Source organism: Lissotriton helveticus, chromosome 3_1 (assembly GCF_964261635.1).
Source record: "Lissotriton helveticus chromosome 3_1, aLisHel1.1, whole genome shotgun sequence".
Classification (NCBI taxonomy): Eukaryota; Metazoa; Chordata; class Amphibia; order Caudata; family Salamandridae; genus Lissotriton; species Lissotriton helveticus.
In genome coordinates this window covers 556,874,844-556,897,073 of record NC_136061.1, presented here as the reverse complement: position 1 = coordinate 556,897,073, position 22,230 = coordinate 556,874,844, and the positions used below count along the sequence as shown (strand labels likewise).

The 22,230-nt window shown below is 44.2% G+C and overlaps 1 protein-coding gene across 1 annotated transcript in view; it reads right to left on the bottom strand.

Moving 5' to 3' along the window:
- Positions 1 to 22,230, bottom strand: part of IGF2BP2 (insulin like growth factor 2 mRNA binding protein 2) — a 463,616-nt gene that overhangs the window by 73,141 nt on the left and 368,245 nt on the right. Inside the window, exon 14 of the mRNA XM_078680475.1 lies at positions 6,521 to 6,652. Within this exon, the coding sequence (XP_078536601.1) occupies positions 6,521 to 6,652 (132 nt within the window). The remainder of the gene's footprint in view (positions 1 to 6,520; positions 6,653 to 22,230) is intronic.

Sequence of the window (22,230 nt, the reverse complement as noted above, 5' to 3'; positions counted from 1 at the left end):
AAAGGCTGCGTGATAACACAGTTCCATCTCTCCCCCTGCTCACCACCCCCCTCCCACTGAAGCATCCCCAACTTGCCAGCTACCTCTTCCCTCCCCCCACCCCATTTTCTCATGAACAATATAACCGTCAATAGAAAAACAGTAGTGTACATAGGGAAACACCCTAGGGGGATCATATCTAGGTGGTCACACATCCACCCTCCCCCCCCTCCCGCGCCTCAATCCTTAACGTCCCTTAGGCAACGGTCAAGGAGGGGTGGTGGGGCCTGGAATACATTACAACTGGAACTCACGAACCCAGTCTGTACAGTAAGCAATCAACGTCCCCATTCTCGTAATCCTGTGTGGGACAACAACACCTGACTTCAGTGGTCGATCAGAGCACTAGGCAGTCCTCTTGTAGATTGTCTCATGCGTCCTCCTCGTTCTCATTTAGATTGTCCGAGTCTGCCGGACGTCGTCCAGACAGTCTGCGTTGCTCTTTCTTCAGTGCTTTTAGGTAGTCTTCCACCTGCTGTGGCTTAGTGAAGAAGCGTTGCCTTCCCTGGTGCGTCACCCTAAGCCGGGCCGGGTATAACAGGGCATAATCTATTTCTGCATCACGTAGTTTCTTTTTCACTGCGATGAATTTCCGTCTTTCCTCCTGAACCATCAGGGTAAAGTCCGGATAAATGGAGAAGGCGACGCCTTCGTAGGACAGAGTTCTTTTAGTACGAGCCACCCGTAAGACCACGTCGCGATCACGATAGTTTAGTAAACGAGCAATTATGGGGCGCGGCGGAGCTCCAGGCTTGGGTTGTGGTCCGAGGGAGCGGTGTGCTCGTTCCACTATGAACTGCGCGGAAAGGCTTTCTGCCCCGATGGTTGCCATCAGCATTTTTTCTATGTAATCCTCCATACGCCCCGTATTGGTGGATTCCGGAACGCCTGTGACGCGTATATTATTGCGCCGGCTGCAGGCTTCCAACTCCTCGTTTTTCGCAGCTATAGTACGCAGGAGAATATCCATTCTTGCGAGTTGCGTTGTGTGGCCCGCTGTGATGTCATCGTTTGCTGAGATGCGCCGCTCTGTCTCTACTATCCTGTCTTCATGCTGATCCATCTTATGGACAATGGCATCCATCCTGGTCGACATCTTATCCACTTTGTCCACTACAGTGGCAAATCCTTGTCGTATTTCTTGCAGGAGTTGCTGGACATTAATGTCAGTGGTATCTGATCCGCCCGCCGCCTGATCCATCCCAGCTGGCATTCCTTTCTCCACAGTGGAGGTCGATCCTTTTTTAGCGGGATCAAAGGTCAGTTTGGGTTGGCGGAGATCTGGTTTACCCATCTCTGCTCCGGTCCAGTAGTTCTCACCTCCTGCCAGGTCACAGTGCGTCGAGGGGCCGCGACGTGTTTCAAAAACGCCTAAGAAGGGGTCAGGTCTTCATCCGGTGCACCCACAGGCTCGCCGTCGCAGTTCCTATAACACTCAGGGATCTTGGTGTCGTCCAGTAGGGAGGGACAGACAGCGGATAGTGTAGCTCAGCCGAGCCGTGCAGTGACCCCTTTTCGAGAAGCCCCTCTATTGTCACACCAGCGAGTTGTGTAGATACGGGAATACCGGCCTGGTTAGGTAGGGCTGTGCATTAGTAGTAAGCAGCTCTTAAATGTTCATGTGAAAGACACTTTGTTATGCAATAGGTGGCCACTGCCTCTGGTGATGGGTGTAACGTCTCTACAGTACACACTCACTATACTTGTAGTGCTGCCATCAACTTTTGCACGCCAAATTTGTAATGGGCAACTCATCCACCGTTTCTGCCCGCATTCACGGCCAACATCTGGGGATCTCTCTCCTTCTGGTCTCTACAATGCGCGCCGGTTATCGCTCGTCTTATCAGTGAACCGCAATGGAGGCTTTTTGCTGTCATCCGGCAGTCCTCCTCATCAGACCGCCATATTGCGCGCTCCGCGATTCACTGTGGCGGGCGCGCGTCGAGGGTTGAAACCGCATTTAAAACCACAAGCGGTATGGTTCGCAGCACCTCACCTCGCGTCTCAGCGGTTCCCTTCCGATCTTGGACGTGCTCCGGTGGTAGCCGGGAACGCGAGGCTGCAGCAGTTATGCTCGAGCTCTTGGTCCGGAGGCGCGGCCTATCGTGCACGCGTGAATCCGCGACCTTTCCTGGTCGTCGCTGCCGCCTCTAGTGCTCCCTGCAGTCCAACGGCGCACCCGGGGTGAGTTTCAAGTTCTCAGAGTTGCAGTTGGAGACGTCCGTTCAGCGTCAAATTTTCACCGAGTGCTGGGGACCTTGTTTTGTCTCTATAGGGATAATTCCAGCTAGATACAGTGCCAGTATTTCAGGATAAACGGAGGATAACGATCCAGGCTACAGGAGCCTCACCCAAGGGCGGCCATTCTGTTGTGCGCCCTCTAGCGCACCCAGCCTTGATCAAAGGCTTGTCATCATAACCAACTAAGCCTCTCTTAAAAGGCAAATCGTGCAGCGTTCAGTGGAAGCATACAACTTCTGTCCAATTAAAATCTGTACTCAAAGAAATTAATATTTGGGTGGCGCCCAAAGCCCCTCTTTCAGGAGTCATAAAAATTTACAAAACTGGATGCACTTGTAATCTTTTATCTTCATGGAAGCGATCTCAGCCCCCCTCCCCCTCTCTCCCCACCCCTACCCCAGGTGCGGGTTCACCCAACAGTGTTTTGGTACAGCCTGGTATAAACTTAATAAACCAATACAAGGAAGGTGCTTTACCCTGCCCAATTTAGGTGAACCTGACAGCACAGTGGATGGAAACTATAATGCAAATCAGAATAGTATCATTGTAACCCTTGATGCAGTTATACCCTTAAAAAAATCCGAAAACTGCTGGCAGACCCTCTGCGCCCACAGAGGCATCACTGCCTATGAACATCCATGCTGTTCTTTTCATCACCACAGGTTATCTCGGTTACCTAGGAGTCACCTACCTCGTGTCTATTCAGACAGTGGTTAACTATATACAAACCATGTGAGTGTATATATGGGTCACAGATGCTGTAAAGAATTATGAAATTCCATAAGTCTCTTTTCACTTTTCTTTGGTTCTTGTGCCAATCTTTTTTATTACTACTTAGGACAGATGATACCTTGAGCACCACGCCAGAGTAAAGTTGAGGTATGATGCTCGTTGTTAGCTGGTAAGCCCAACTTTCTTTTCCAAGAACAATGTTATTTTTGGTGGCTATACATATATCTTTGATGGCTATAAATATATTTAGGACGATGCCCGATTTGAAATTTAGTGGGCGAGTTATGTGTACAGAGGGGCTATCACATGTGAGGCCTTGTTGGATATTTAGTTCCTACAGTGTAATTTGCAATGGATGCACAAATGTTTGACCTAGTATTTATTGTCTAGTGCATAGAATTGGTGGATTAAATGAAGACGTTACACATACTTTTTTTTCCAGATAAACCACCAGTTATGTTATGGTTATGTGGACTGCCAGAAAGATGACTGGTTTTGTATAAACCTTAGTTAGCTAATTTTTTGTGTATGAGCATGTTATAATGCAGAAGCTTCTATGTTAGGTCCTGAAGAAGGCCGCCACAGCTCTGTTGAGGGTAATTGGCTGAAGCATGTTGACCTACCACTAACTTATCATTTCTTGACCGAGAAGCAGATTAAATCCCCTCCTGTTTTGTCTTGGTTTTTAATCCTGGCCCAGGGACGCCCCAATAAAGAGATTTGAGTACCCTGGAGCGAGTCTTAGCTATCACATTCTTTTAAAAAAAAACATTTTTCAAAGACCTTTAATGAAATTCTTGCACATCAGGTTACAGGGCAAACAAGCAGTGCTTCCGCAAATAACAAAGGGAAAAGAAAAAACAACATCAGTTACAAACATCATAAAGGCATTGGTACAGCAGCGGCACACCATTGAGTGTAGGGAGGAGTGGCAGGATATGAAGCAAGAAAAGGCAGGGAGGGGCATCAAACGGGGCAGGGTACCGGCAGGAGGGGTGCGAGGAATCATCAGAATGCAGAGAGACGGAGGTAGATCTCTATGGACCAGCACTGGCGTCCGCCGCGGGCGGTGTGCCGACAGGGAGCGCGGGAGAGGTCGCAGAGGGAGAGGCACTCCGACGGAGGAGGTATGAGACAAGAGGGCCCCAGATATCACGTGGCCGACCAGTAGCCGGCATTACCTCCCAGAATTCTGACAGGAGCGTCTGGCAATGCGCAGCATCTTCGAGCCAAGCACTAACCCTGGGTGCGGGACTTCGACCACAGTGCATGGCAACTCTGCGACGCGCGAGAACGAGCAGCATAGCTGGGAGCCAACGGGAGGCATCAGGTCAGTGCTTCACCAAGCCTAGAAGGCAGGTCAATGGATCTGGTGGGACAGACGAGGAGGTAATCTCAGTGATGACGGTACACACGTCGCGCCAGTATGCAAAAACCAAGGGGCACAGCCAGGCAAGGTGAGAAAAGTCCGCTGCGGGGGACAAGCACCGGAGACATCTATCACTGGAGGCGAGTCCCATTCTGCACAGCTGAGCGGAGGAGCGGTACAGTCTGTGCAAATATTTAAAATGTATGAGGCGCAGGCGGTAATTGGGAGATAAATGTTTGGTCTGCTTACAACAGTAAAGCCAGTCCTCCTGAGAAAGATTAATTCCTAGATCTTCGCTCCAGGCAATGCGAGCGCGATCAGCAGATTTTGAGAATGCCGCTAACGTGGTGGCATAGAGCCTTGAGACCAGTTTGCGAGGGGATGATTGACATTCGCTTTGGACTACATGTCCCAATGTGCTTTTGGAAAAAATGTGCGTTAATGAGCTCCCCCACCAGGGGGCCTTGAAATAAATAAAAAAATATAGTATGAAGAGAAGGTACAGTAATAACCATCTACTGCTGTCTCCTCAATACGTAATATGAACACAGTGCAATAACAGAAATGAAGAAATAAATAAAATACAAAAATAAATTAAATGAATTAAAGAATTAAAAGTGCGAAAAATTTAACAAATGAGAAAAGGCAAATACCTTAAATACTAACATTTACAATGTTACAGTTGTACACCATACTTGCATGATAAATGTACATGATTTCTCTTAGCGCCTCATGCGCTTTTCATACTGGTGCCATCACAAAAAACGGCCTAAATCTACTTTATGTTTCGAAGGCAGGTTAGTTCTCGCTTTGGGTGTATTACTAGGATTACTTTTTCGTTTTCTATATTTAAACGGTATTAAGATCTTGTACATATGTACGTTCTCAGCAGGAGCAGAATTCAGAGGCTATCAACGAAGAACACAATTTCTGTGTATGTGGAGTATGAACTCTACACTCGGGTCACTTAATGGTATTCTGAAGCGAGTCGGCCTCGTGGGCACTTTTTGTTTATGTTTGAGCACAGTTTATTTTCGTAGTTTTTTTCAGTTCACAGGGAAACACAGAACGTGCTTATGCAATCTTTGATATATATGTGCATTAAAAGATTTCTTCATGGGCCTCAACAAGAATGTTTTTTTTTATTTGAACAACAATGAAGTTTATGTGAGTTACATTGGAATAAATGCTTGTTTTATTTGAATTCAAAATGGGGTTGGTGCAAAGCTTGATATATTTTGAGTTAATAATGTTTTAAAAGGGTTAATGTTGGTAGCAACTGCTTACTAGTCACAGTGTGTAAAGGTCAAGCACTAAGACTTAAATTAGGATGAATTCTAACTATCGCACCCAAATAATTCACCTTGGTGTCAGGCTTTGTAAGGTGCTATTATGTGCAGTAAAACACAAGCGAATTGGCTGTGGTTTCTCACCCAAGCTCACCACACTTTACTGAACCAGGGGAAGCTACGGTGGATACTTCTTGCATTGATGGATCCAGAAACTGCTGATACTACTCACAAAGAATATATTAACCTGCTCCATTACCTGGGTCTTGTGGAATAAATGATTTCTTCACAACAGTCACACATGAGTAGCTGTACAACAGGAGCAGGTGCTTTTTATTCTACAGAGAAACTGGTGCATATCTGTTGACATTCTGGACATTTCAGGAATGTTCATTTGTTAATCTCTATAATCACCGCTTAGCATACAGTCCCTCAAACCTTAAAGAATCATATAGAATACAACGTTGCCATTTTAGACTATGTACAACGATTTCTGAATTAATAAATCATGAGGGGAGGCAATCAAGTCGCTCCCACAGTGCCAGTGAAATCTATCAAATCATGTGCTTAGAGACAAACGGCTCCCATATCAGAGGTCAGAAAGGACTCGTTTTGATAAGTCTAACATTGCTGTGCCTGTACATTGAACATGTTTTGGGTAAGTCTAAATATTGTTTAGTCTGCTTCTTTATGTGGTGTATTAATATTTGATAACTAACTTTTTGGTTTTTCTGGTGCTTTGAGTGAGCACTGCAGTTCTAAAGTGGGAATGCAAGTAGGCTACAAGAAGCAGGTTTGGAGCCTGGATATTTTTCTGTTTTACACAAAAGAGCAATCGTGTGCAACATACCGTTTTCCCACCCTTCCCGATTACTCGGCCAGCAGCAGATGAAGGCACCTTGATGTGAGCTTCGAGTTTAACCTCTTCTTTTGGATTAAAGAAGTTTTCCTCTTTCAGCTTTCCAAATATTCGTCCCTGTGCCTGGAAATACAAGAAACGCCGGTCAACGAACGATTTGCTATAAATGTTCTATGATACAATCTGTCCAGACCGAGCTTTAGCCCATTAATTAATGTCAATGCATCATACTGCTTCTCAAGATGCACAGGTTTCTGGAACGCACCTGTGGTGGCATTGCGGAAAACTAAATTAGCGATAGTACTTTTATTGATGAGCTTCCAATTGATATTGCTTCACAATATAGGCCCCCCATGAATCAGCTATAGCAATAACAGAAGCTCTAGGACATGACTATTGACTAAGTAACCAACAAATTTAGAGCCTTGCTTGAAATTTAGTCCGAGACAAATATAGTTTTTCATCACCCTGATCTACAATGTTACTTTTCTGCTAGGGTAAATCCTTTGACCATGAACTTAATAAAGGCCTTCTTCCATGAACATGTGAACCTTCCTTTAAAAGCTAAAAGAAAGTCTTGAATACCTGAATTAAGAAAAAAAAAACATAAAAAATCCCTCGCTCCTTACATTCATCAGGTTACTTCAGACAACCTTAACACAGCAATTGATTTTACAACTCTAGGACTACATTTTTCAATTAAAATTGGCAATCAGCCTTTATCCATGCGGAGAATAAGAGACACACACCATTACATGATATTTTCAACATCAACAGTCCTTGTCGTCCCCAGTCTCGAACACACTAACGTTAAACTGACTTTTAGCTAGTGGCAAAACTTCTCAACATACAATTATCTAGTTCACTACAATACATCACATGGATCAACACAGTTCCAGTCTTCGAAGGAAAGTTCTAAAACTCAAACCTTGGCCCAAGCACTCACTCTGCTTAATGCCAAGCAACTTCAAGACTTTCAGGCAAACAAATGGCCTGAAAGCCCTTTACCAAAGCCTGAATTGCATAAATGACCATGAGGCAGAAAAGCTCCAGAACAGAATGTCCACTGTTCACCTCCACATATCACTGAAGATGCACAGATATCATTAATTATATCCTCTTACACCAAACCATGTGTCATCATCAACTACACATACAGTAAAAACCCTACTAGCAACAGCTGACAACTGATTTTCTATTAAAACTGAAATCACACTTAATCATCATAAAATCCAGCCACTTTTATATACTGCACTAGCTTACTCAAGAGTTAGAGCCGAAATGTTCTGGGATTACTGGTATTCCCATTCAAAGGGTACACGGTTTAGCAGTTTGGGGTGGACTGTTCCTTTTGTAGCAGAATCAAGGCATATGGGCTGGTGGTGCCTTTATGTGTTGCGGCACAGACAGAAAAACAAATTACTGACTGGAATATGGTCCAGTGTAATTATCTGCAGCTGAAATTAATGTAAGCATTCATCCACTCATGCCTCCACTGTTTTTATTAGCAGTTTTTTGTCCCTGTCTTGCTATTAGCCGCAGTATTTGTCCCTACCGTGCTGACGGCTGATATCACTTTTGTAGTTGCTCCTGTTGTGGCAGCTGTTTTTGCTGTTGTCCCTGCTATAGTTACAATTGTGGTCAATGTTGTTGCTGTTAGCTGTTTTTGACAGCAGTGGCGCTGGTGTAGTGGCAGCTGTGATTACTACTACTGTGAAAGCTTTTGTTTCCCTAGTGATGGCAGATGTGGCTGCTGCTGTAGTGAGATCTGTGGTTGCTGCTGTGGAGGATGTGGCAGCTGTTGTTGCTGCAGTAGTCCTTGCAGTGCTGGCAGCAGTTTTACTACCTTTACCGTGCTGTGCTGAAAATGACTGTAGTCCATTTCATCGTGGCAGCAGCTGTCATTGCAGAAGGTACAGCTCAAGTTGCTATTGTGGTCTCTGCTGTTGTTGCAGCTATGATAGACGCTGTTGTCACTGTAATGATTCTTGCTGTGCTTGCAACTAGTGTTGCTGCTGCCAATACCATCGTGGTAGCTGTGGCCCAAACTGTGGTAGAAGTAACTGTTGCTGCTGTTGTCATGGTTAGAGTTCTGGCTGATACTGTGGTTCCTGCTGTATCTGCTCTGGTTCCGGTTGTAGCAACTGTAATCACTGCTATGAATCAAACTATGGTGGCTGGTGTAATCTATATTGTTGCTGCTTCCCTGGCACCTGCTATTGTGGCTATTGTGGGTATGACTAATTACTGTGGTGGCAGCTATTTCTGAAGCGGTTGTTCCTGCTGTTACAATTCAATGCGGATGTTCCTGCCTTGCTGGTGGCTCTTGTTGCTGATTTTGTGCCTGCCATATTGGTAGTTATATTCCCTGATGTGGTATGCAGGAGTAATTGCTAGTTTGGTCCCTACTGTTCTGCAGATGGCTGTGATTGCTCTGGTTTTCTTTGCCATAGTGCTGCTGTGTCCCCTGCTGCAACATCAGCATTTAGTCGCTCCTCCTATTGTGGCTGTGGTTGCAGTCATCTGTTGTTGCCCTGTTCCCTGTTGTGGTGGTAGGTTTGGTTGCTACTGTAGTCCCTGATGTGATTACAGCTTATACTGGTGAAGTGGCAGCTGTTTGTCTTTAATGGCTGCGGCGGGCTGCCGTTAGCCTGGCAGTGGAGGCAGCTACCCTCTGCAGTTACAACTGTAGTCATTGCTTTTATCCCTGCTTTGATAGCTCCTGTCAATGCTCCTGGTGTGCCTGATGATTGCTGCTTCAGACCCTGAAATTGTTACATCTGTAGTTGCTGCTGTGGCCACTGTTACGGTGGCAGATGTGGTTACAGTTTTGCTGCTCCTATCACTGTGTCAGCTGGAGTTGTTCTTGTAGTTCCGGTTGTGGTATAAGCTTTTGCCACTGGTATGGTCCCTGCAATGCTTGCTACCGTAGTGGTGGCTTTGAACACAGCTCTTCTTACTAATGCTATGTTCCCTGCTCTTTCAGAAGCTACTGTCACTGCTATTGCTGATGCAACAGTGGCAGCTGTGGTCTCTACTGAGGCATCAATGCTTGGCCTCTGTCATGGTGGCAACTGATGTCTATGCTTTGGTCCTTGCCTTGCTTGCAGCTACTGCAGTGGCAGCTGTTGCTGCTGCTATTGTTCCTGCTTTTGTGACTGGTGTGTCAACGCCTGTGATCACTGCTGTTTACCCTGTATTACTAGCAGCTGTTGTTGCTGCTGCGGTTGTTGTTCATGCCATGGTAGCTGTAGTGTTTTGCTTTTGTGATCCCTGCTGTGTTCACAGTAGTATTCATTACAGCTGTTGTTGTGGTCCCTTCTATGCTAGCAGCTGTTGTGGCTCCTGCTACAGTGGCAGCTGTGATTGCTATGGTCGCTGCCGTTGTGGTACATTGGATTGTTGCTGTAGCTCCAGCTGTGATTGCTGCTGCAGTCCAAGATGTTCTGGCAGCATCTGGCAGTATGTTCTGTTGGTACAGTTGTGGATGTTTCTGTTGGCCCTACAATGGTGGCAGCAGTGGCCATTGATGTGGTAGAAGTGGTTGTAGTCATTTAGTACCCTTGTATCTTTTACTATCATCCTGTGGTGGGGGGTGAAATCACAGCTGCAGTGGCTACTGTTGGGGCTCATTGTTACTGCAGTGGCAGAAGCTTTTTGACTAATGTTGATGTGCTGTGTTGGCATTTGTGTTTGATCCCATTGTTTCTGTTGAGGCTGAAACTGTAGTCACTGATGTAGTGGTGACAGTGGTCACTGCGGTGGTTGCTGCTGTTATGTCTGCTAATGTACCAGCTCTCATCAGTTAAGTTTTCTGTGTTGTGGTTACAACTGTGGTCACTGCTTTTGCTACTGCAGCTGTTGTTGCTGTCCCTGCCATGGTGTGATGCTCTGAAAGCTACTGTTGCTGCTAATGCCTATGGCTATGGCTTGGTAGTAGCTGTGATCTTTTCTATGGTATCAGCTCTGGTCAGTGCGGCTGCTGTCCATGTCATGCTGCTCTCTGTGATCATTACAGGGGTCACAGCTGTGATGGGAGTTGCTATCACTGCCAAGATCCCAGCTTCTCTTGCAACTCCTGTTGTGGTTACTTTGGTCAGATCGTGTGGCTCTTGGTAGGTTCCTGTTAGTATTGCTGTGGTCCCAGTTATGGTAGAAGTCACAATCAATGCTATTGTCCCTTCTGCGACACAACAAGCTAATTTCATACAAGGAAAAAGCTACTTACCAGTATGCATCTGCTCTTGGCATGTAGAGCTGCAGATTCTCACACTTAGCATTAGATCGCCATCTGGTGTTGGGCTCGGATGCTTGCAGGTTGTTGTTGTCTTGGAAGAAGTCTTTGTAGTCACAAGATAGGTGACTCCTCCCTTGGACGATAGTGCGCATGGGCATCGATTCCATCCTTAGATTGTTTTTCGCCATGGTGGGATATGATGGAGTTAGTAGAAAGACAAAAGATGTCCATGTGTGTATATCTAAGTAAGATAGAACTGGAACAGATACAGGTCCCTGGGAGGCAGGCGGCGTGTGAGAATCTGCAGCTCTACATGCCAAGAACAGATGCATACTAGTAAGTAGCATTTTCCGTTCGAGGCATATGAGCTGCAGATCTCACACTTAGCATACACTATAGAGCAGTAACTTCCCTACTGGTGGTAACCTGTATCGGTTGCAGTAGTTTGAACGAGAGTTTTAAGAACAGCTTGGCCTACAGCAGCTTGCTGCTTGGCTTGCACGTCAACACAATAGTGTTTAGTGAAGGTGTGTGTTGTAGACCATGTTGCTGCTCTACCAATGTCTTCTAGGGGAATGTTCCCTAAGAAAGCCATAGAGGCTCCTAGCTTGCGTGTGGAGTGCGCTCTAGGAGGAATTGTTAATGTGCGTTTTGCTTTTTTATAGCATATTTGGATACATTTAACGATCCACCTTGCAATCCCAGCTTTAGAGATGGGATTTCCTTTATGCGGTGGGGAGAAAGCTACAAACAATTGTTTTGCGAAAGGATTTGGTTCTGTCAATGTAATAAAGAAGGGCTCTTTTAACATTTAGGGTGTGTAGAGCTCTTTCTGCTACAGAGTCTGGGTTTTGAAAAAACACTGGCAACTCCACTGGTTGATTAAGATGAAATGGAGTGATGACTTTAGGAAGGAATTTTGGGTTTGTTCTGAAGACCACTTTGTTACGATGTAATTGTAAGAATGGTTCCTGTATAGTGAAAGCTTGAATCTCACTCTTCTAAGAGAGTTAATGGCAACTAGGAAAGCTGTTTTCCATGTGAGGAACTGTAGTTCGCATTTGTGTAAAGGTTCAAATGGGGGTCCCATGAGTCTGGTAAGAACACTATTTAGGTTCCACACTGGAGAGGATGGTAACCTAGGAGGAATGATTCTTTTTAGTCCTTCCATAAATGCTTTAATTGCAGGGACTCTAAATAGTGACAAGTGTTGTCTGTTTTGTAAGTAAGCAGCGAGTGCTGCAAGATGTAAACGTATAGATGAATATGCTAGATTACATTTTTGTAAATGCAGTAGATAGCAAATGAAATTCTGGATGGAAGCATCCAGTGGATCAATATAATTATTGGTGCAGTAAATGGCAAATATTTTCTATTTTGCAGCATAGCAAGCTCTAGTAGTAGGTCGTCTGGCTTCTTTAATGATGTTCATACAGTCTAGTGGTAGGTTAAGGTAACCGAACTCTAGGACTTCAGGAGGCAGATCGCCAGATTCAGCTGACTTGGATCTGGATGTCTGATCTCTCCATGGTTCTGCGTTAGCAGGGATGGGGACAGACAGAGTTTTTGGTGCGGAACTAGTAATAGTTCTAGCAGCGTTGTGAACCACGGTTGGCGTGCCCATGTGAGAGCTACTAAGATTAGTTTGAGAGACTGTTGCCGGAGCTTGCATATAACTAGTGGAATTAGTGGGAGTGGCGGAAAAGCGTACGTAAATCTGCCTGACCAGTTCATCCACATCGCATTGCCCTTGGACAACGGGTGTGGAAACCTGGCGGCGAAGATTGGCCATTTTGCGTTGTCATGTGTGGCGAACAGATCTATGTCTGGTTGGCCCCACTTGTGGAAAAATGGTAGAAGAACTTGTGGATGTAGTTCCCATTTGTGAATCTGTTGTGGCTGTCGACTTAACAGATCTGCAATCTGATTGTGAACTCCTGGATGGAGTTCGGCCAGTAGATATATATTTTGTGGGATGGCCCATCGCCAAATATTCTGTGCAAGCTGGGACAGTTGCAGAGAATGTGTGCCTCCTTGTTTCTGTAAATAGTACATGGCTGTCATGTTGTCCGTCCAGATCAAGACAGCTTTGTTCTGTTCATGTACTAGGAAAGATTTTAGAGCTAGGAATATTGCTAGTAGCTCTAGGTGATTGATGTGGAGCACTTTTTGTTGAGTGGTCCATCTGCCCTGAGTTGTATGTCCGAGGAGATGGGCTCCCCATCCTGTGAGTGATGCGTCTGTTGTAAGTACTATCTGTGAAACAGGTTTGAGGAACGGGCGTCCTTTAAGTTTTTTGTGTTCCACCACTGCAGAGAGCGATGTGTGCGGCTGTCCACCAACACCAGATCTGTAAGTTGTCCCTGAGCCTGATTCCACTGATGTGCTAGACATTCCTGTAATGGGCGCATTTGAAGTTTTGCATATGGTACAATAAAAATTCAAGATGCCATCATGCCTATGAGTTGCATGAACACTCTGGCTGGGAGAGAGTGTTGGTCTTGAAATTTTGTGACTAAGGCTTGATGCTGGCTATCCTGGCTGGACTAGGATATGCTAGAGCTGTGGAGGTGTTTATTGTGGCCCCCAGATGTTGGTGTATATGAGAGGGCTGGAGATGCAACTTGGTGTAGTTGATCGTGAACCCCAAGTTGTGTAATGTCTGAATGGTTTGATGAGTGTGTTGAACACACTGATTGAATGACTTGGCTTTTATTAGCCAGTCGTCTAGCTATGGGAAGACATGGATCTGTTGTCTTCTGTGATGTGCTGCTACTAATGCAAGGCACTTTGTGAACACTCTGGGTGCAGTTGTGACTCCAAATGGAAGGACTATGAATTGATAGTGTTGTCCGTCCACTACATACCTTAGATACCTTCCGTGAGAAGGATGTATGGGAATGTGGAAGTAGGCGTCCTTGCGATCTAGTGTGGCAAGGAAGTCGCCTTGTTGCAGCAGCGAGAGCAATTGTTGTAGAGTGATCATGAGAAAATGATCTGAGTGTATATATAGGTTGAGGGGCCTGAGATAGAGTATTGGTCTTAGAGTACTGTCTTTTTTGGGTATTAGGAAGTACAACGAATAAACCCCTGTTCCGTGATGTTGTAAGGGAACAATCTCTATTGCGTTCTTTTGAAGCAATGAGAGAACCTCTTGTTTTAGTAGCCTAAGATGTTCTGTGGACATGGGACGCTGTCTGGGTGGTATATGTGGAGAGATAGCTGTAAGTTCTAGGCAGTAACCACACTGGATAATTTGTCTCACCCACCTGCCTGTTGTGATGGAGTTCCAGACAGGTGTGAACTGGATAATCTCCCCCTGACTGGAGTGGGATGTTGTGGGGGGAGCGAAAGGAAGTCACTGTTTTGTGGTGGGGGAGGTATGATTGTTGTTATTGAAAATAATTGATAGCGGCCACTGGCACTCCTTTTAAATCTGGTTGTAAATCTTTGTATCAAATGTATTCAAGGTTCTCTCCTTAGGCGTGCTCTCCGGTACCATAGGGCTGCCTATCCCTATGTGAGTAATAATTATGGACAATGGTAAATGATAAAGTATCACAACCTTACAGAAGGCACAGCTGTCTAATTATCTCAACTCCTATTCTTATTTTAAAGAATTCTTTTTTGCACATTTGGAGTTTGTTTTCGTGAAATTTTCATGTTTATTCAGAAATATTTTCTTTAGAACTTCATTTTTTGATAACTGTTCTAGTTCAAATCATATTTGATTTTATTCCAATGTACTTTCCATCATTACATTTAAATATGCATTGATATTGGTATTCATACAAATGTCATTAACACTTTTCGGCGATTGTTGAGACGGTTGGCCCGATGCATTTCGGGACCGATGTCCCTTCTTCTGGGGCCTCTGTGGAAAAGATTGGTGAACATGTATGAATAATACATCACTTTTAAATTCATTATGCAATTGTATATACATTGGCCACTGTTTCTCTGTTGAGTGTACCACCATAATTCGGCCGTGCTTTTTATATACATTATTTCTGACAGTCAGGAATTAATGCATCTTTATCTCAAAAACAACACTATGGATATCTCCTGAATGCACTGTGAGTGCACATTGCATGCTGCTATTGTTACACATTTATTCATGTCTATAGTTCCCAACTGTGAACAATGAGCCTTTGCTAGTGAAATCTACCTTTGATCGAGGGTGCTTAATATTGCTAAATGTAATGGACGACGCCTGACGTCAGACGAAAAATTTAAATGCTACTATGTTTAAACTGTAATAGCAAACGAAACACTCACGTGTTTAGTGTATTCGGGTCCTCTAAATATCGAAATAACGAAAGTGATCAGAAAACACGGAGAATCTAAAAATAAAAGTGATACCGTTGTGATAACTGGTTAGACGCCAAAACGTCGTGAATTACTATCCCTAACTGTGTGAGCATGCGGTGCATTGTAAAAAAGTACCTTGTTCGCATGGGGCTCAAACGTGACCTGAAACGAAATAAAATGTGGATGTGGCAATTACTGTGGGGGAACCAGAGTGCTAAAAAATCGTAAACATGATGAATAATAGCTTCGCGGTGCTCACCTTTAGCGCGTAAGTATTCTAAATCTGTATCGCCTACAAACACTCTTCTGGGTTTCTTCGAAAAGCCGCCGAACTCTCGCGAGTTTATAAAGAGTAAACCCGACCGTGTATTACTGTTGTTAAAAGACGCTTATACAAGCTGTCTAATTCGACGGCCATTATTAACTGGTAGATCAACCGCTGTGCACAAAGGTGGAATAAGGGTTAAGCTATGCATAATGCAAATGAACGGTGTGTCTCAATAATTAAATCACGCGAATTATAACTTGAAAGACTAACGTGTACAATGTGTGCTGAAGTGCCAATCTGATGGTGACAAAAACTAGTAATCAAGATGTCCTAACAGGAACTGTGCCTGTGTCCGAACGTAAATAAGTTGAGGTGGGGGTGAGTGACCATGACCAAATAAAGAAGTGGTTAGTAAAAACGCCTGAGGGTTTAAATAATTGTGAACTACGCTTATGTACAAGCCTCAGTTGCACCCTTACTTGATGAGATTACATGTTTACCTAAAACAATAATAAAATAAAAAACGGTTCATGGCCATTGAAAAAGTAGAAATCAGAGAAGGGTCAGATAGTCGCAAGACCTTATCCCAACGGGAAGTAATGTTAATCAAAAAGTTTCAGACAATGGAACCCCAGGGTTTAAATGATAAATTAGATCTGGGATGTTTTCTGTAAAGATAACAATGATGTAATGATTCTATGTACACTGATCAGTACCATTTACTCATGTCGTGCATGTTTACATTCAAATTGCCACTGTGATGTTGTAAATAGGAAATAATATTTTATTATTGTTTTAGGTAAACATGTAATCTCATCAAGTAAGGGTGCAACTGAGGCTTGTACATAAGCGTAGTTCACAATTATTTAAACCCTCAGGCGTTTTTTACTAACCACTTCTTTATTTGGTCATGGTCACTCACCCCCACCTCAACTTATTTACGTTCGGACACAGGCACAGTTCCTTTTAGGACATCTTGATTACTAGTTTTTGTCACCATCAGATTGGCACTTTAGCACACATTGTACACGGTAGTCTTTCAAGTTATAATTCGCGTGATATAATTATTAAGACACACCGTTCATTTGCATTATGCATAGCTTAACCCTTATTCCACCTTTGTGCACAGCGGTTGATCTACCAGTTAATAATGGCCGTCGAATTAGACAGCTTGTATAGGCGTCTTTTAACAACAGTAATTCATGGTCGGGTTTACTCTTTATAAATTCGCAAGAGTTCGGGCGGCTTTTCGAAGAAACCCGGAAGAGTGTTTGTAGGCGATACGGATTTAGAATACTTACGCGCTAAAGGTGAGCACCGCGAAGCTATTAATCATCATGTTTACGATTTTTTAGCACTCGGGTTCCCCCACAGTAATTGACACATCCACATTTTATTTTGTTTCAGGTCACGTTTGAGCCCCATGCGAACAAGGTACTTTTTTACAATGCACCGCATGCTCACGCAGTTAGGGATAGTAATTCACGACGTTTTGGCGTCTAACCAGTTATCACAACGGTATCACTTTTATTTTTAGATTCTCAGTGTTTTCCGATCACTTTCGTTATTTCGATATTTAGAGGACCCGAATACACTAAACAAGTGAGTGTTTCGCTTGCTATTACAGTTTAAACATAGTAGCATTTAAATTTTTCGGCTGACGTCAGGCGTTGTCCATTACATTTAGCAATATTAAGCACCCTCGATCAAAGGTAGATTTCACTAGCAAAGGCTCATTGTTCACAGTTGGGAACTATAGACATGAATAAATGTGTAACAATAGCAGCATGCAATGTAAATGTAAATGTAAATGTGGGATTCTTGTAAAGCGCACTGTTACTCTACCCGAGTGTCCTGGCGCTGTAGACCGCTGGGGAACCCGTCCTGGTTTTCCCTGTGAGATGGTCCATTTCTGGGTATCTCCAGGGTGAAACCAGGCATCCCCGGCGTCTGTGAGTGGCCGTTGTAAAGATGAGGCAAGCTTAATGCCCAGAGTTGCCGAGTGTGATCCCTGGTTAGAGTAGGCACCGAGGCGAGAATTATCGAGTCCGTTGACCCTGGTCCAAGATCCTGCCGCGTCGGGGATTGAACCCTGGTCACGGGCCGTTCTCTGCTTCCGGGTCTGCCGCCTCTAACCAGTGAGCCACACCACTCCACAATGTGCACTCACAGTGCATTCAGGAGATATCCATAGTGTTATTTTTGAGATAAAGATGCATTAATTCCTGACTGTCAGAAATAATGTATATAAAAAGCACGGCCGAATTATGGTGGTACACTCAACAGAGAAACAGTGGCCAATGTATATACAATTGCATAATGAATTTAAAAGTGATGTATTATTCATACATGTTCACCAATCTTTTCCACAGAGGCCCCTGAAGAAGGGACATCGGTACCGAAATGCATCGGGCCCACCGTCTCAACAATCGCCGAAAAGTGTTCATGACATTTGTATGAATAACAATATCAATGCATATTTAAATGTAATGATGGAAATTACATTGGAATGAAATCAAATATGATTTGAACTAGAACAGTTATCAAAAAATGAAGTTCTAAAGAAAATATTTCTGAATAAACATGAAAATTTCATGAAAACAAACTCCAAATGTGCAAAGAAGAATTCTTTAAAATAAGAATAGGAGTTGAGATAATTAGACAGCTGTGCCTTCTGTAAGGTTATGATACTTCATTTACCATTGTCCATAATGATTGTTGTTATTACCTCGACCTCTTCCTTTATTGCTGTTTCCTCTGTATCTGCCGCTAAAATATCCTCTATTGGGGGATGTTTGTGTAGTGGCTTTAAAGGAAGATGAGTTGTCTGCTCCCATCTGTTTGGAGGCTCCTCTATAGAAGGAGCGACGAAAGGAGCCTCATGTTTGTGGAGACTGTAAAGCTCCCATGAACTTGGCAGTCTCAGTGTCTTTTTTCATTTTTTCTAGTGCATTGTCCACAGCCGGGCCAAAAAGTTGTTGTTGGTTAAACGGCTGGTTGAGGATAGTAGTCTGGACTTCCTGCTTAAAGCCTGAGATGCGGAGCCAGGCATATTGCATAAGGAGCACACTGGTATTGATGGATCTAGAGGCAGTGTCTGCTGCGTCAAGTGCACGTTTTATTGACGCATTTGAAATTAGCTTACCCTCTTGGATGAGATCATTAGCTTGTGTTTTATATTGGTCAGGCAAATGTTGTATAGGGTTTCTAACTGGTCGTAGTGAGCCCTATCATATCCTGCGAGCAGTGCCTGTGTGTCAGCTATGTGCCAGTGATTGGCTGCCTGCGCAGCTGTTCTTTTGTCAGAAGCGTCTTGCAATTTGGATTCTTCATCAGGGGGTGGTGCTTCCCCTGAGGTTTGGGAGTTAGCGCGGTTCCTAGCGTTGGAAACTACTAGAGAATACAAAGGCAACTGTCCCTTAATGTAAGCAGGATCTGCAGGGGCAGGTCTATACTTTTTTCTATTCTAGGGTTAAGAATATTGGCACGTACGGGATCTTTAAAAACTTCGGGGGCATGTTAAATGACTCCCATAATCATTGGCAATATTTGCACTGTCTTTTGGGACTGTTCAAATGTATCAAACAGAAAGTCCTCTTCTGCCTCATCTGAGTGCATTGTGACACCATGATAGATGGCAGCCCTATTAATCAACTGTCCAAAACCAATATTGTCGTCTGGGGAGATGGTTTTGAGGGGTATGTGTGTGGACTTTGGACGTCTGGTAAGTCTGGTGGGATAGGGAACTCCCGATCAGGTGGGTCAGTTGGATACGTGAAAGGGTCATCTGGGTCAACCCCTAAACCCATGTCCCCATCATCATCATCATCATCTGGAGGTGTATGAGGTGGAGAAGTATGAGGTGGAGAAGTTTCAATTGGAGGTGTGATAGATTTAGGGAGAGGAAGTGGGTTAGGAGGAAGTATAGGAGAAGAAGGAGGCATAGGTGATGTGGCAGAGTCCTTCTTCTTTACAGGCACTGGAGGAACGGGTGCTGTGTCTAACTTCCTCATCCTATATGGCACAGTGGTGACATGTCCTGTTTCTGGATCAATATAAATCTTTTTCTGTTTAGGATCGACATGATCCGAATGGAAAAGCTCCTCTTCCTCAGGAACCGCTGTTGGTGCCGATTTGTTTGGTTCCGAGCGGGGTTGGTGTTGAATTTTGTGTTTGGCCTTAGGAGGTGTGATAGAGTCCTTCGGCTTAGCTTTTGGTTCCGAGGCTTTTGGTTTCAGAGCCGAAGCAGGATCTTTAGGCTTGGAAACATTCGAAGCCGGTTTATCCATGGCCCGTGAGTTTTTCAGGCCCGATTTGTCCTTAGAGGTGGAAGGCGTCAGAACCGATTTCAGAGACGAGACTTCTTTTGGTTTCTGTGCCGAAGGTGCCGGTGGGATTGGTACGTGCGATTTGCTCGGTCCCGAGCTACCAGAAGGCTTTTCTTTTCTCTTCGGAGCCGGGCTCGAAGGCGGGGTTTCTGAAGTGTGTTTTCGGTCGCGACTAGGCCCAGCAGGCGGAGTCTTGACCATTGCCATCGATTTTGGTGTTGGGGTTAGGGTAGGGGCAGAAGTACTCACTCGTTGACCAGGAGTGATGGGGTCGTCCGAGTCTTCTGCCTCTGATACGATTTGGAGATCTTCGGAATCTTCTTCTGGGACATCTGGGCCTTCGTCGAAGATGTCAACTGGTTCCGGAGCTGATCTCTGCATGATGTGTCCACGAGCCCTTCGATCTCGAATGGTCTTCTTCGATCGAAAGGATGCACAGGCTGGACAGCAGGACTCATCGTGTTTAGGTGATAGGCACAGGTTGCAGACCTTGTGATGGTCACTGTGCGGGAATTTTTCTCCACACTGGGGGCATTTCTTGAATGGCGTCCTTTCCATGAGCCGTAGGCCACACAGCGTGAATAGGCCCAACGGCCCGCGTCGACGACCGAATCGAGCTGATGAAAGTTGCGTTGAAGGTTAAGATGTTCGAAGTCAATCCAAAGAGTTATGGAAGTTTTTCGCGTCGATGTAGTTTGAAATGTAGATTTCGAACCGGAGCGCAAACGTTGCATCCGAACCCAATGGCGGAAAAAAACATGTTGCATCCAAACCCAATGGCGGAAAAAAACAATCTAAGGATGGAGCCGATGCCCATGCGCACTATCGTCCAAGGGAGGAATCACCTATCTCGTGACTACAAAGACTTCTTCCAAGACAACAACAACCTGCAAGCATCCGAGCCCAACACCAGATGGCGATCTAATGCTAAGTGTGAGATCTACAGCTCATATGCCTCGAACAGAGGTTTTCCCACAAACATAAACAGTTTTAACGTTACATGGCGTATAGTAAGAGAATCAAATTGTCTATAAGATACTTGCCTGTTAGGATAATAAAAGGTGGTGTTGGTAGAGGGATCCTGGAATGTTTAAAATATACATGTAGAGTTTATGGACTTCAAGGGGAACCACTGAAGCCTAAACTACCGCTATCTTGCTAGTTTATTTGTGTTTTCTTTACTTTCACCATCAAAGGCGTATCTGTGGACACCAGGTTTTTCTTTTTTAAAGAATTTATGAGGCTTATAATCTCACAATTTTGAAACTGTTTTTACCTATTTTTTACCTGGTTGGTTTGATATTTCACGGAACCTAAAATATGTTTGTGGTTAAACGTTGTACTATTTATGAAAACATTGCACTTTTCATAAGTGTATTCTCTTTTTCTGTTTGCTTGTTTATTCTTTGAATGTGTGTCTTATTCTGAGTTTTAAACTGAAATTAAGGACTAGCCAACTGACATAGTGCTAATGGGGTGGGGCGTAAGCTGTGATCCTTATAATCACACGGTGCTCATCCTCAACAGTTACCAACCAAAATGAAGAGGCCGATTCGAAGTGTTTTGAGACCCTACCCCAACTATAATGATTATTTTGAAAACTCTCTCTTTCAAAGGAGCCCCATGATTGTTAATAGGAATTAGGAGCAGGCAACAATTTCTGATCTTGAAAAGAGACTTCAGAAGTTGCCCTTTACCGACCAGCAGGGATATCAGCTTCTTTTTTTATTTAAAAATCTTTCCATTGAAAAGCAGTAGGAACATGGTATGAGAGTAGCCGCCAAGGTTAAAAAAAAATATATATAGTGGTTATAAGCGTCTAGTATCAAAATTCAGGCCTGTCCTGCTACAATTTAACAACTAATATTAAGCTAACACAAACAAAAATGCAATGCCACTGGAAAAATTCAGAGTGTCAAGCCACATCTGGCGGGAATGCGGCAGCTACCCATGTCACTTTACCAATTTAGCACTGAAAATCGAACTTTTAGGGCCAACTGTCGTAAAATTTAAAATAAGGTTCAACAATTAAACTCTCCTCACAGTGTCAACTCACTCATGTGTGCACAGGCAACTACCATCAAGATGTATCTGGAGCCATGTCCCAGATAGATCACTTTTTGCTTCCGGGAATCCTGGTATTTTAGAATGGGTCCTAGACCCTTGTGCATCCACTTTTGTAATATGCATCATGCTGGCACAACATGTGCACTAGCACGATGCCAAGGGGTAATTCTCTCTTCTGCATTTAAGGGTGGCCCACTCCAAATTAGGGAAAGCCTTTACCCCAGTTCCTGACCTGTATGAAGAACAAAGAATTTGTTGGGAGATGCACCGATAGTAATGCCGCTTGTAAGCAGAGGTCAAAATGGGTAGGATTGGAGGGGTAAGAGGTGCTCATATTTTTTTATCTATGAAAAACCATTCCCCTATTTTTTGAGAAAAGACAACTGCCCCACGACGGTCAATTCCGATTGTTTAAACATTTCAGCTGAAGCGTTATTCTGGGAGTCTCATGTGAAGTGAAATCGAAAGTTGGGCAGACAGCTAAACAATA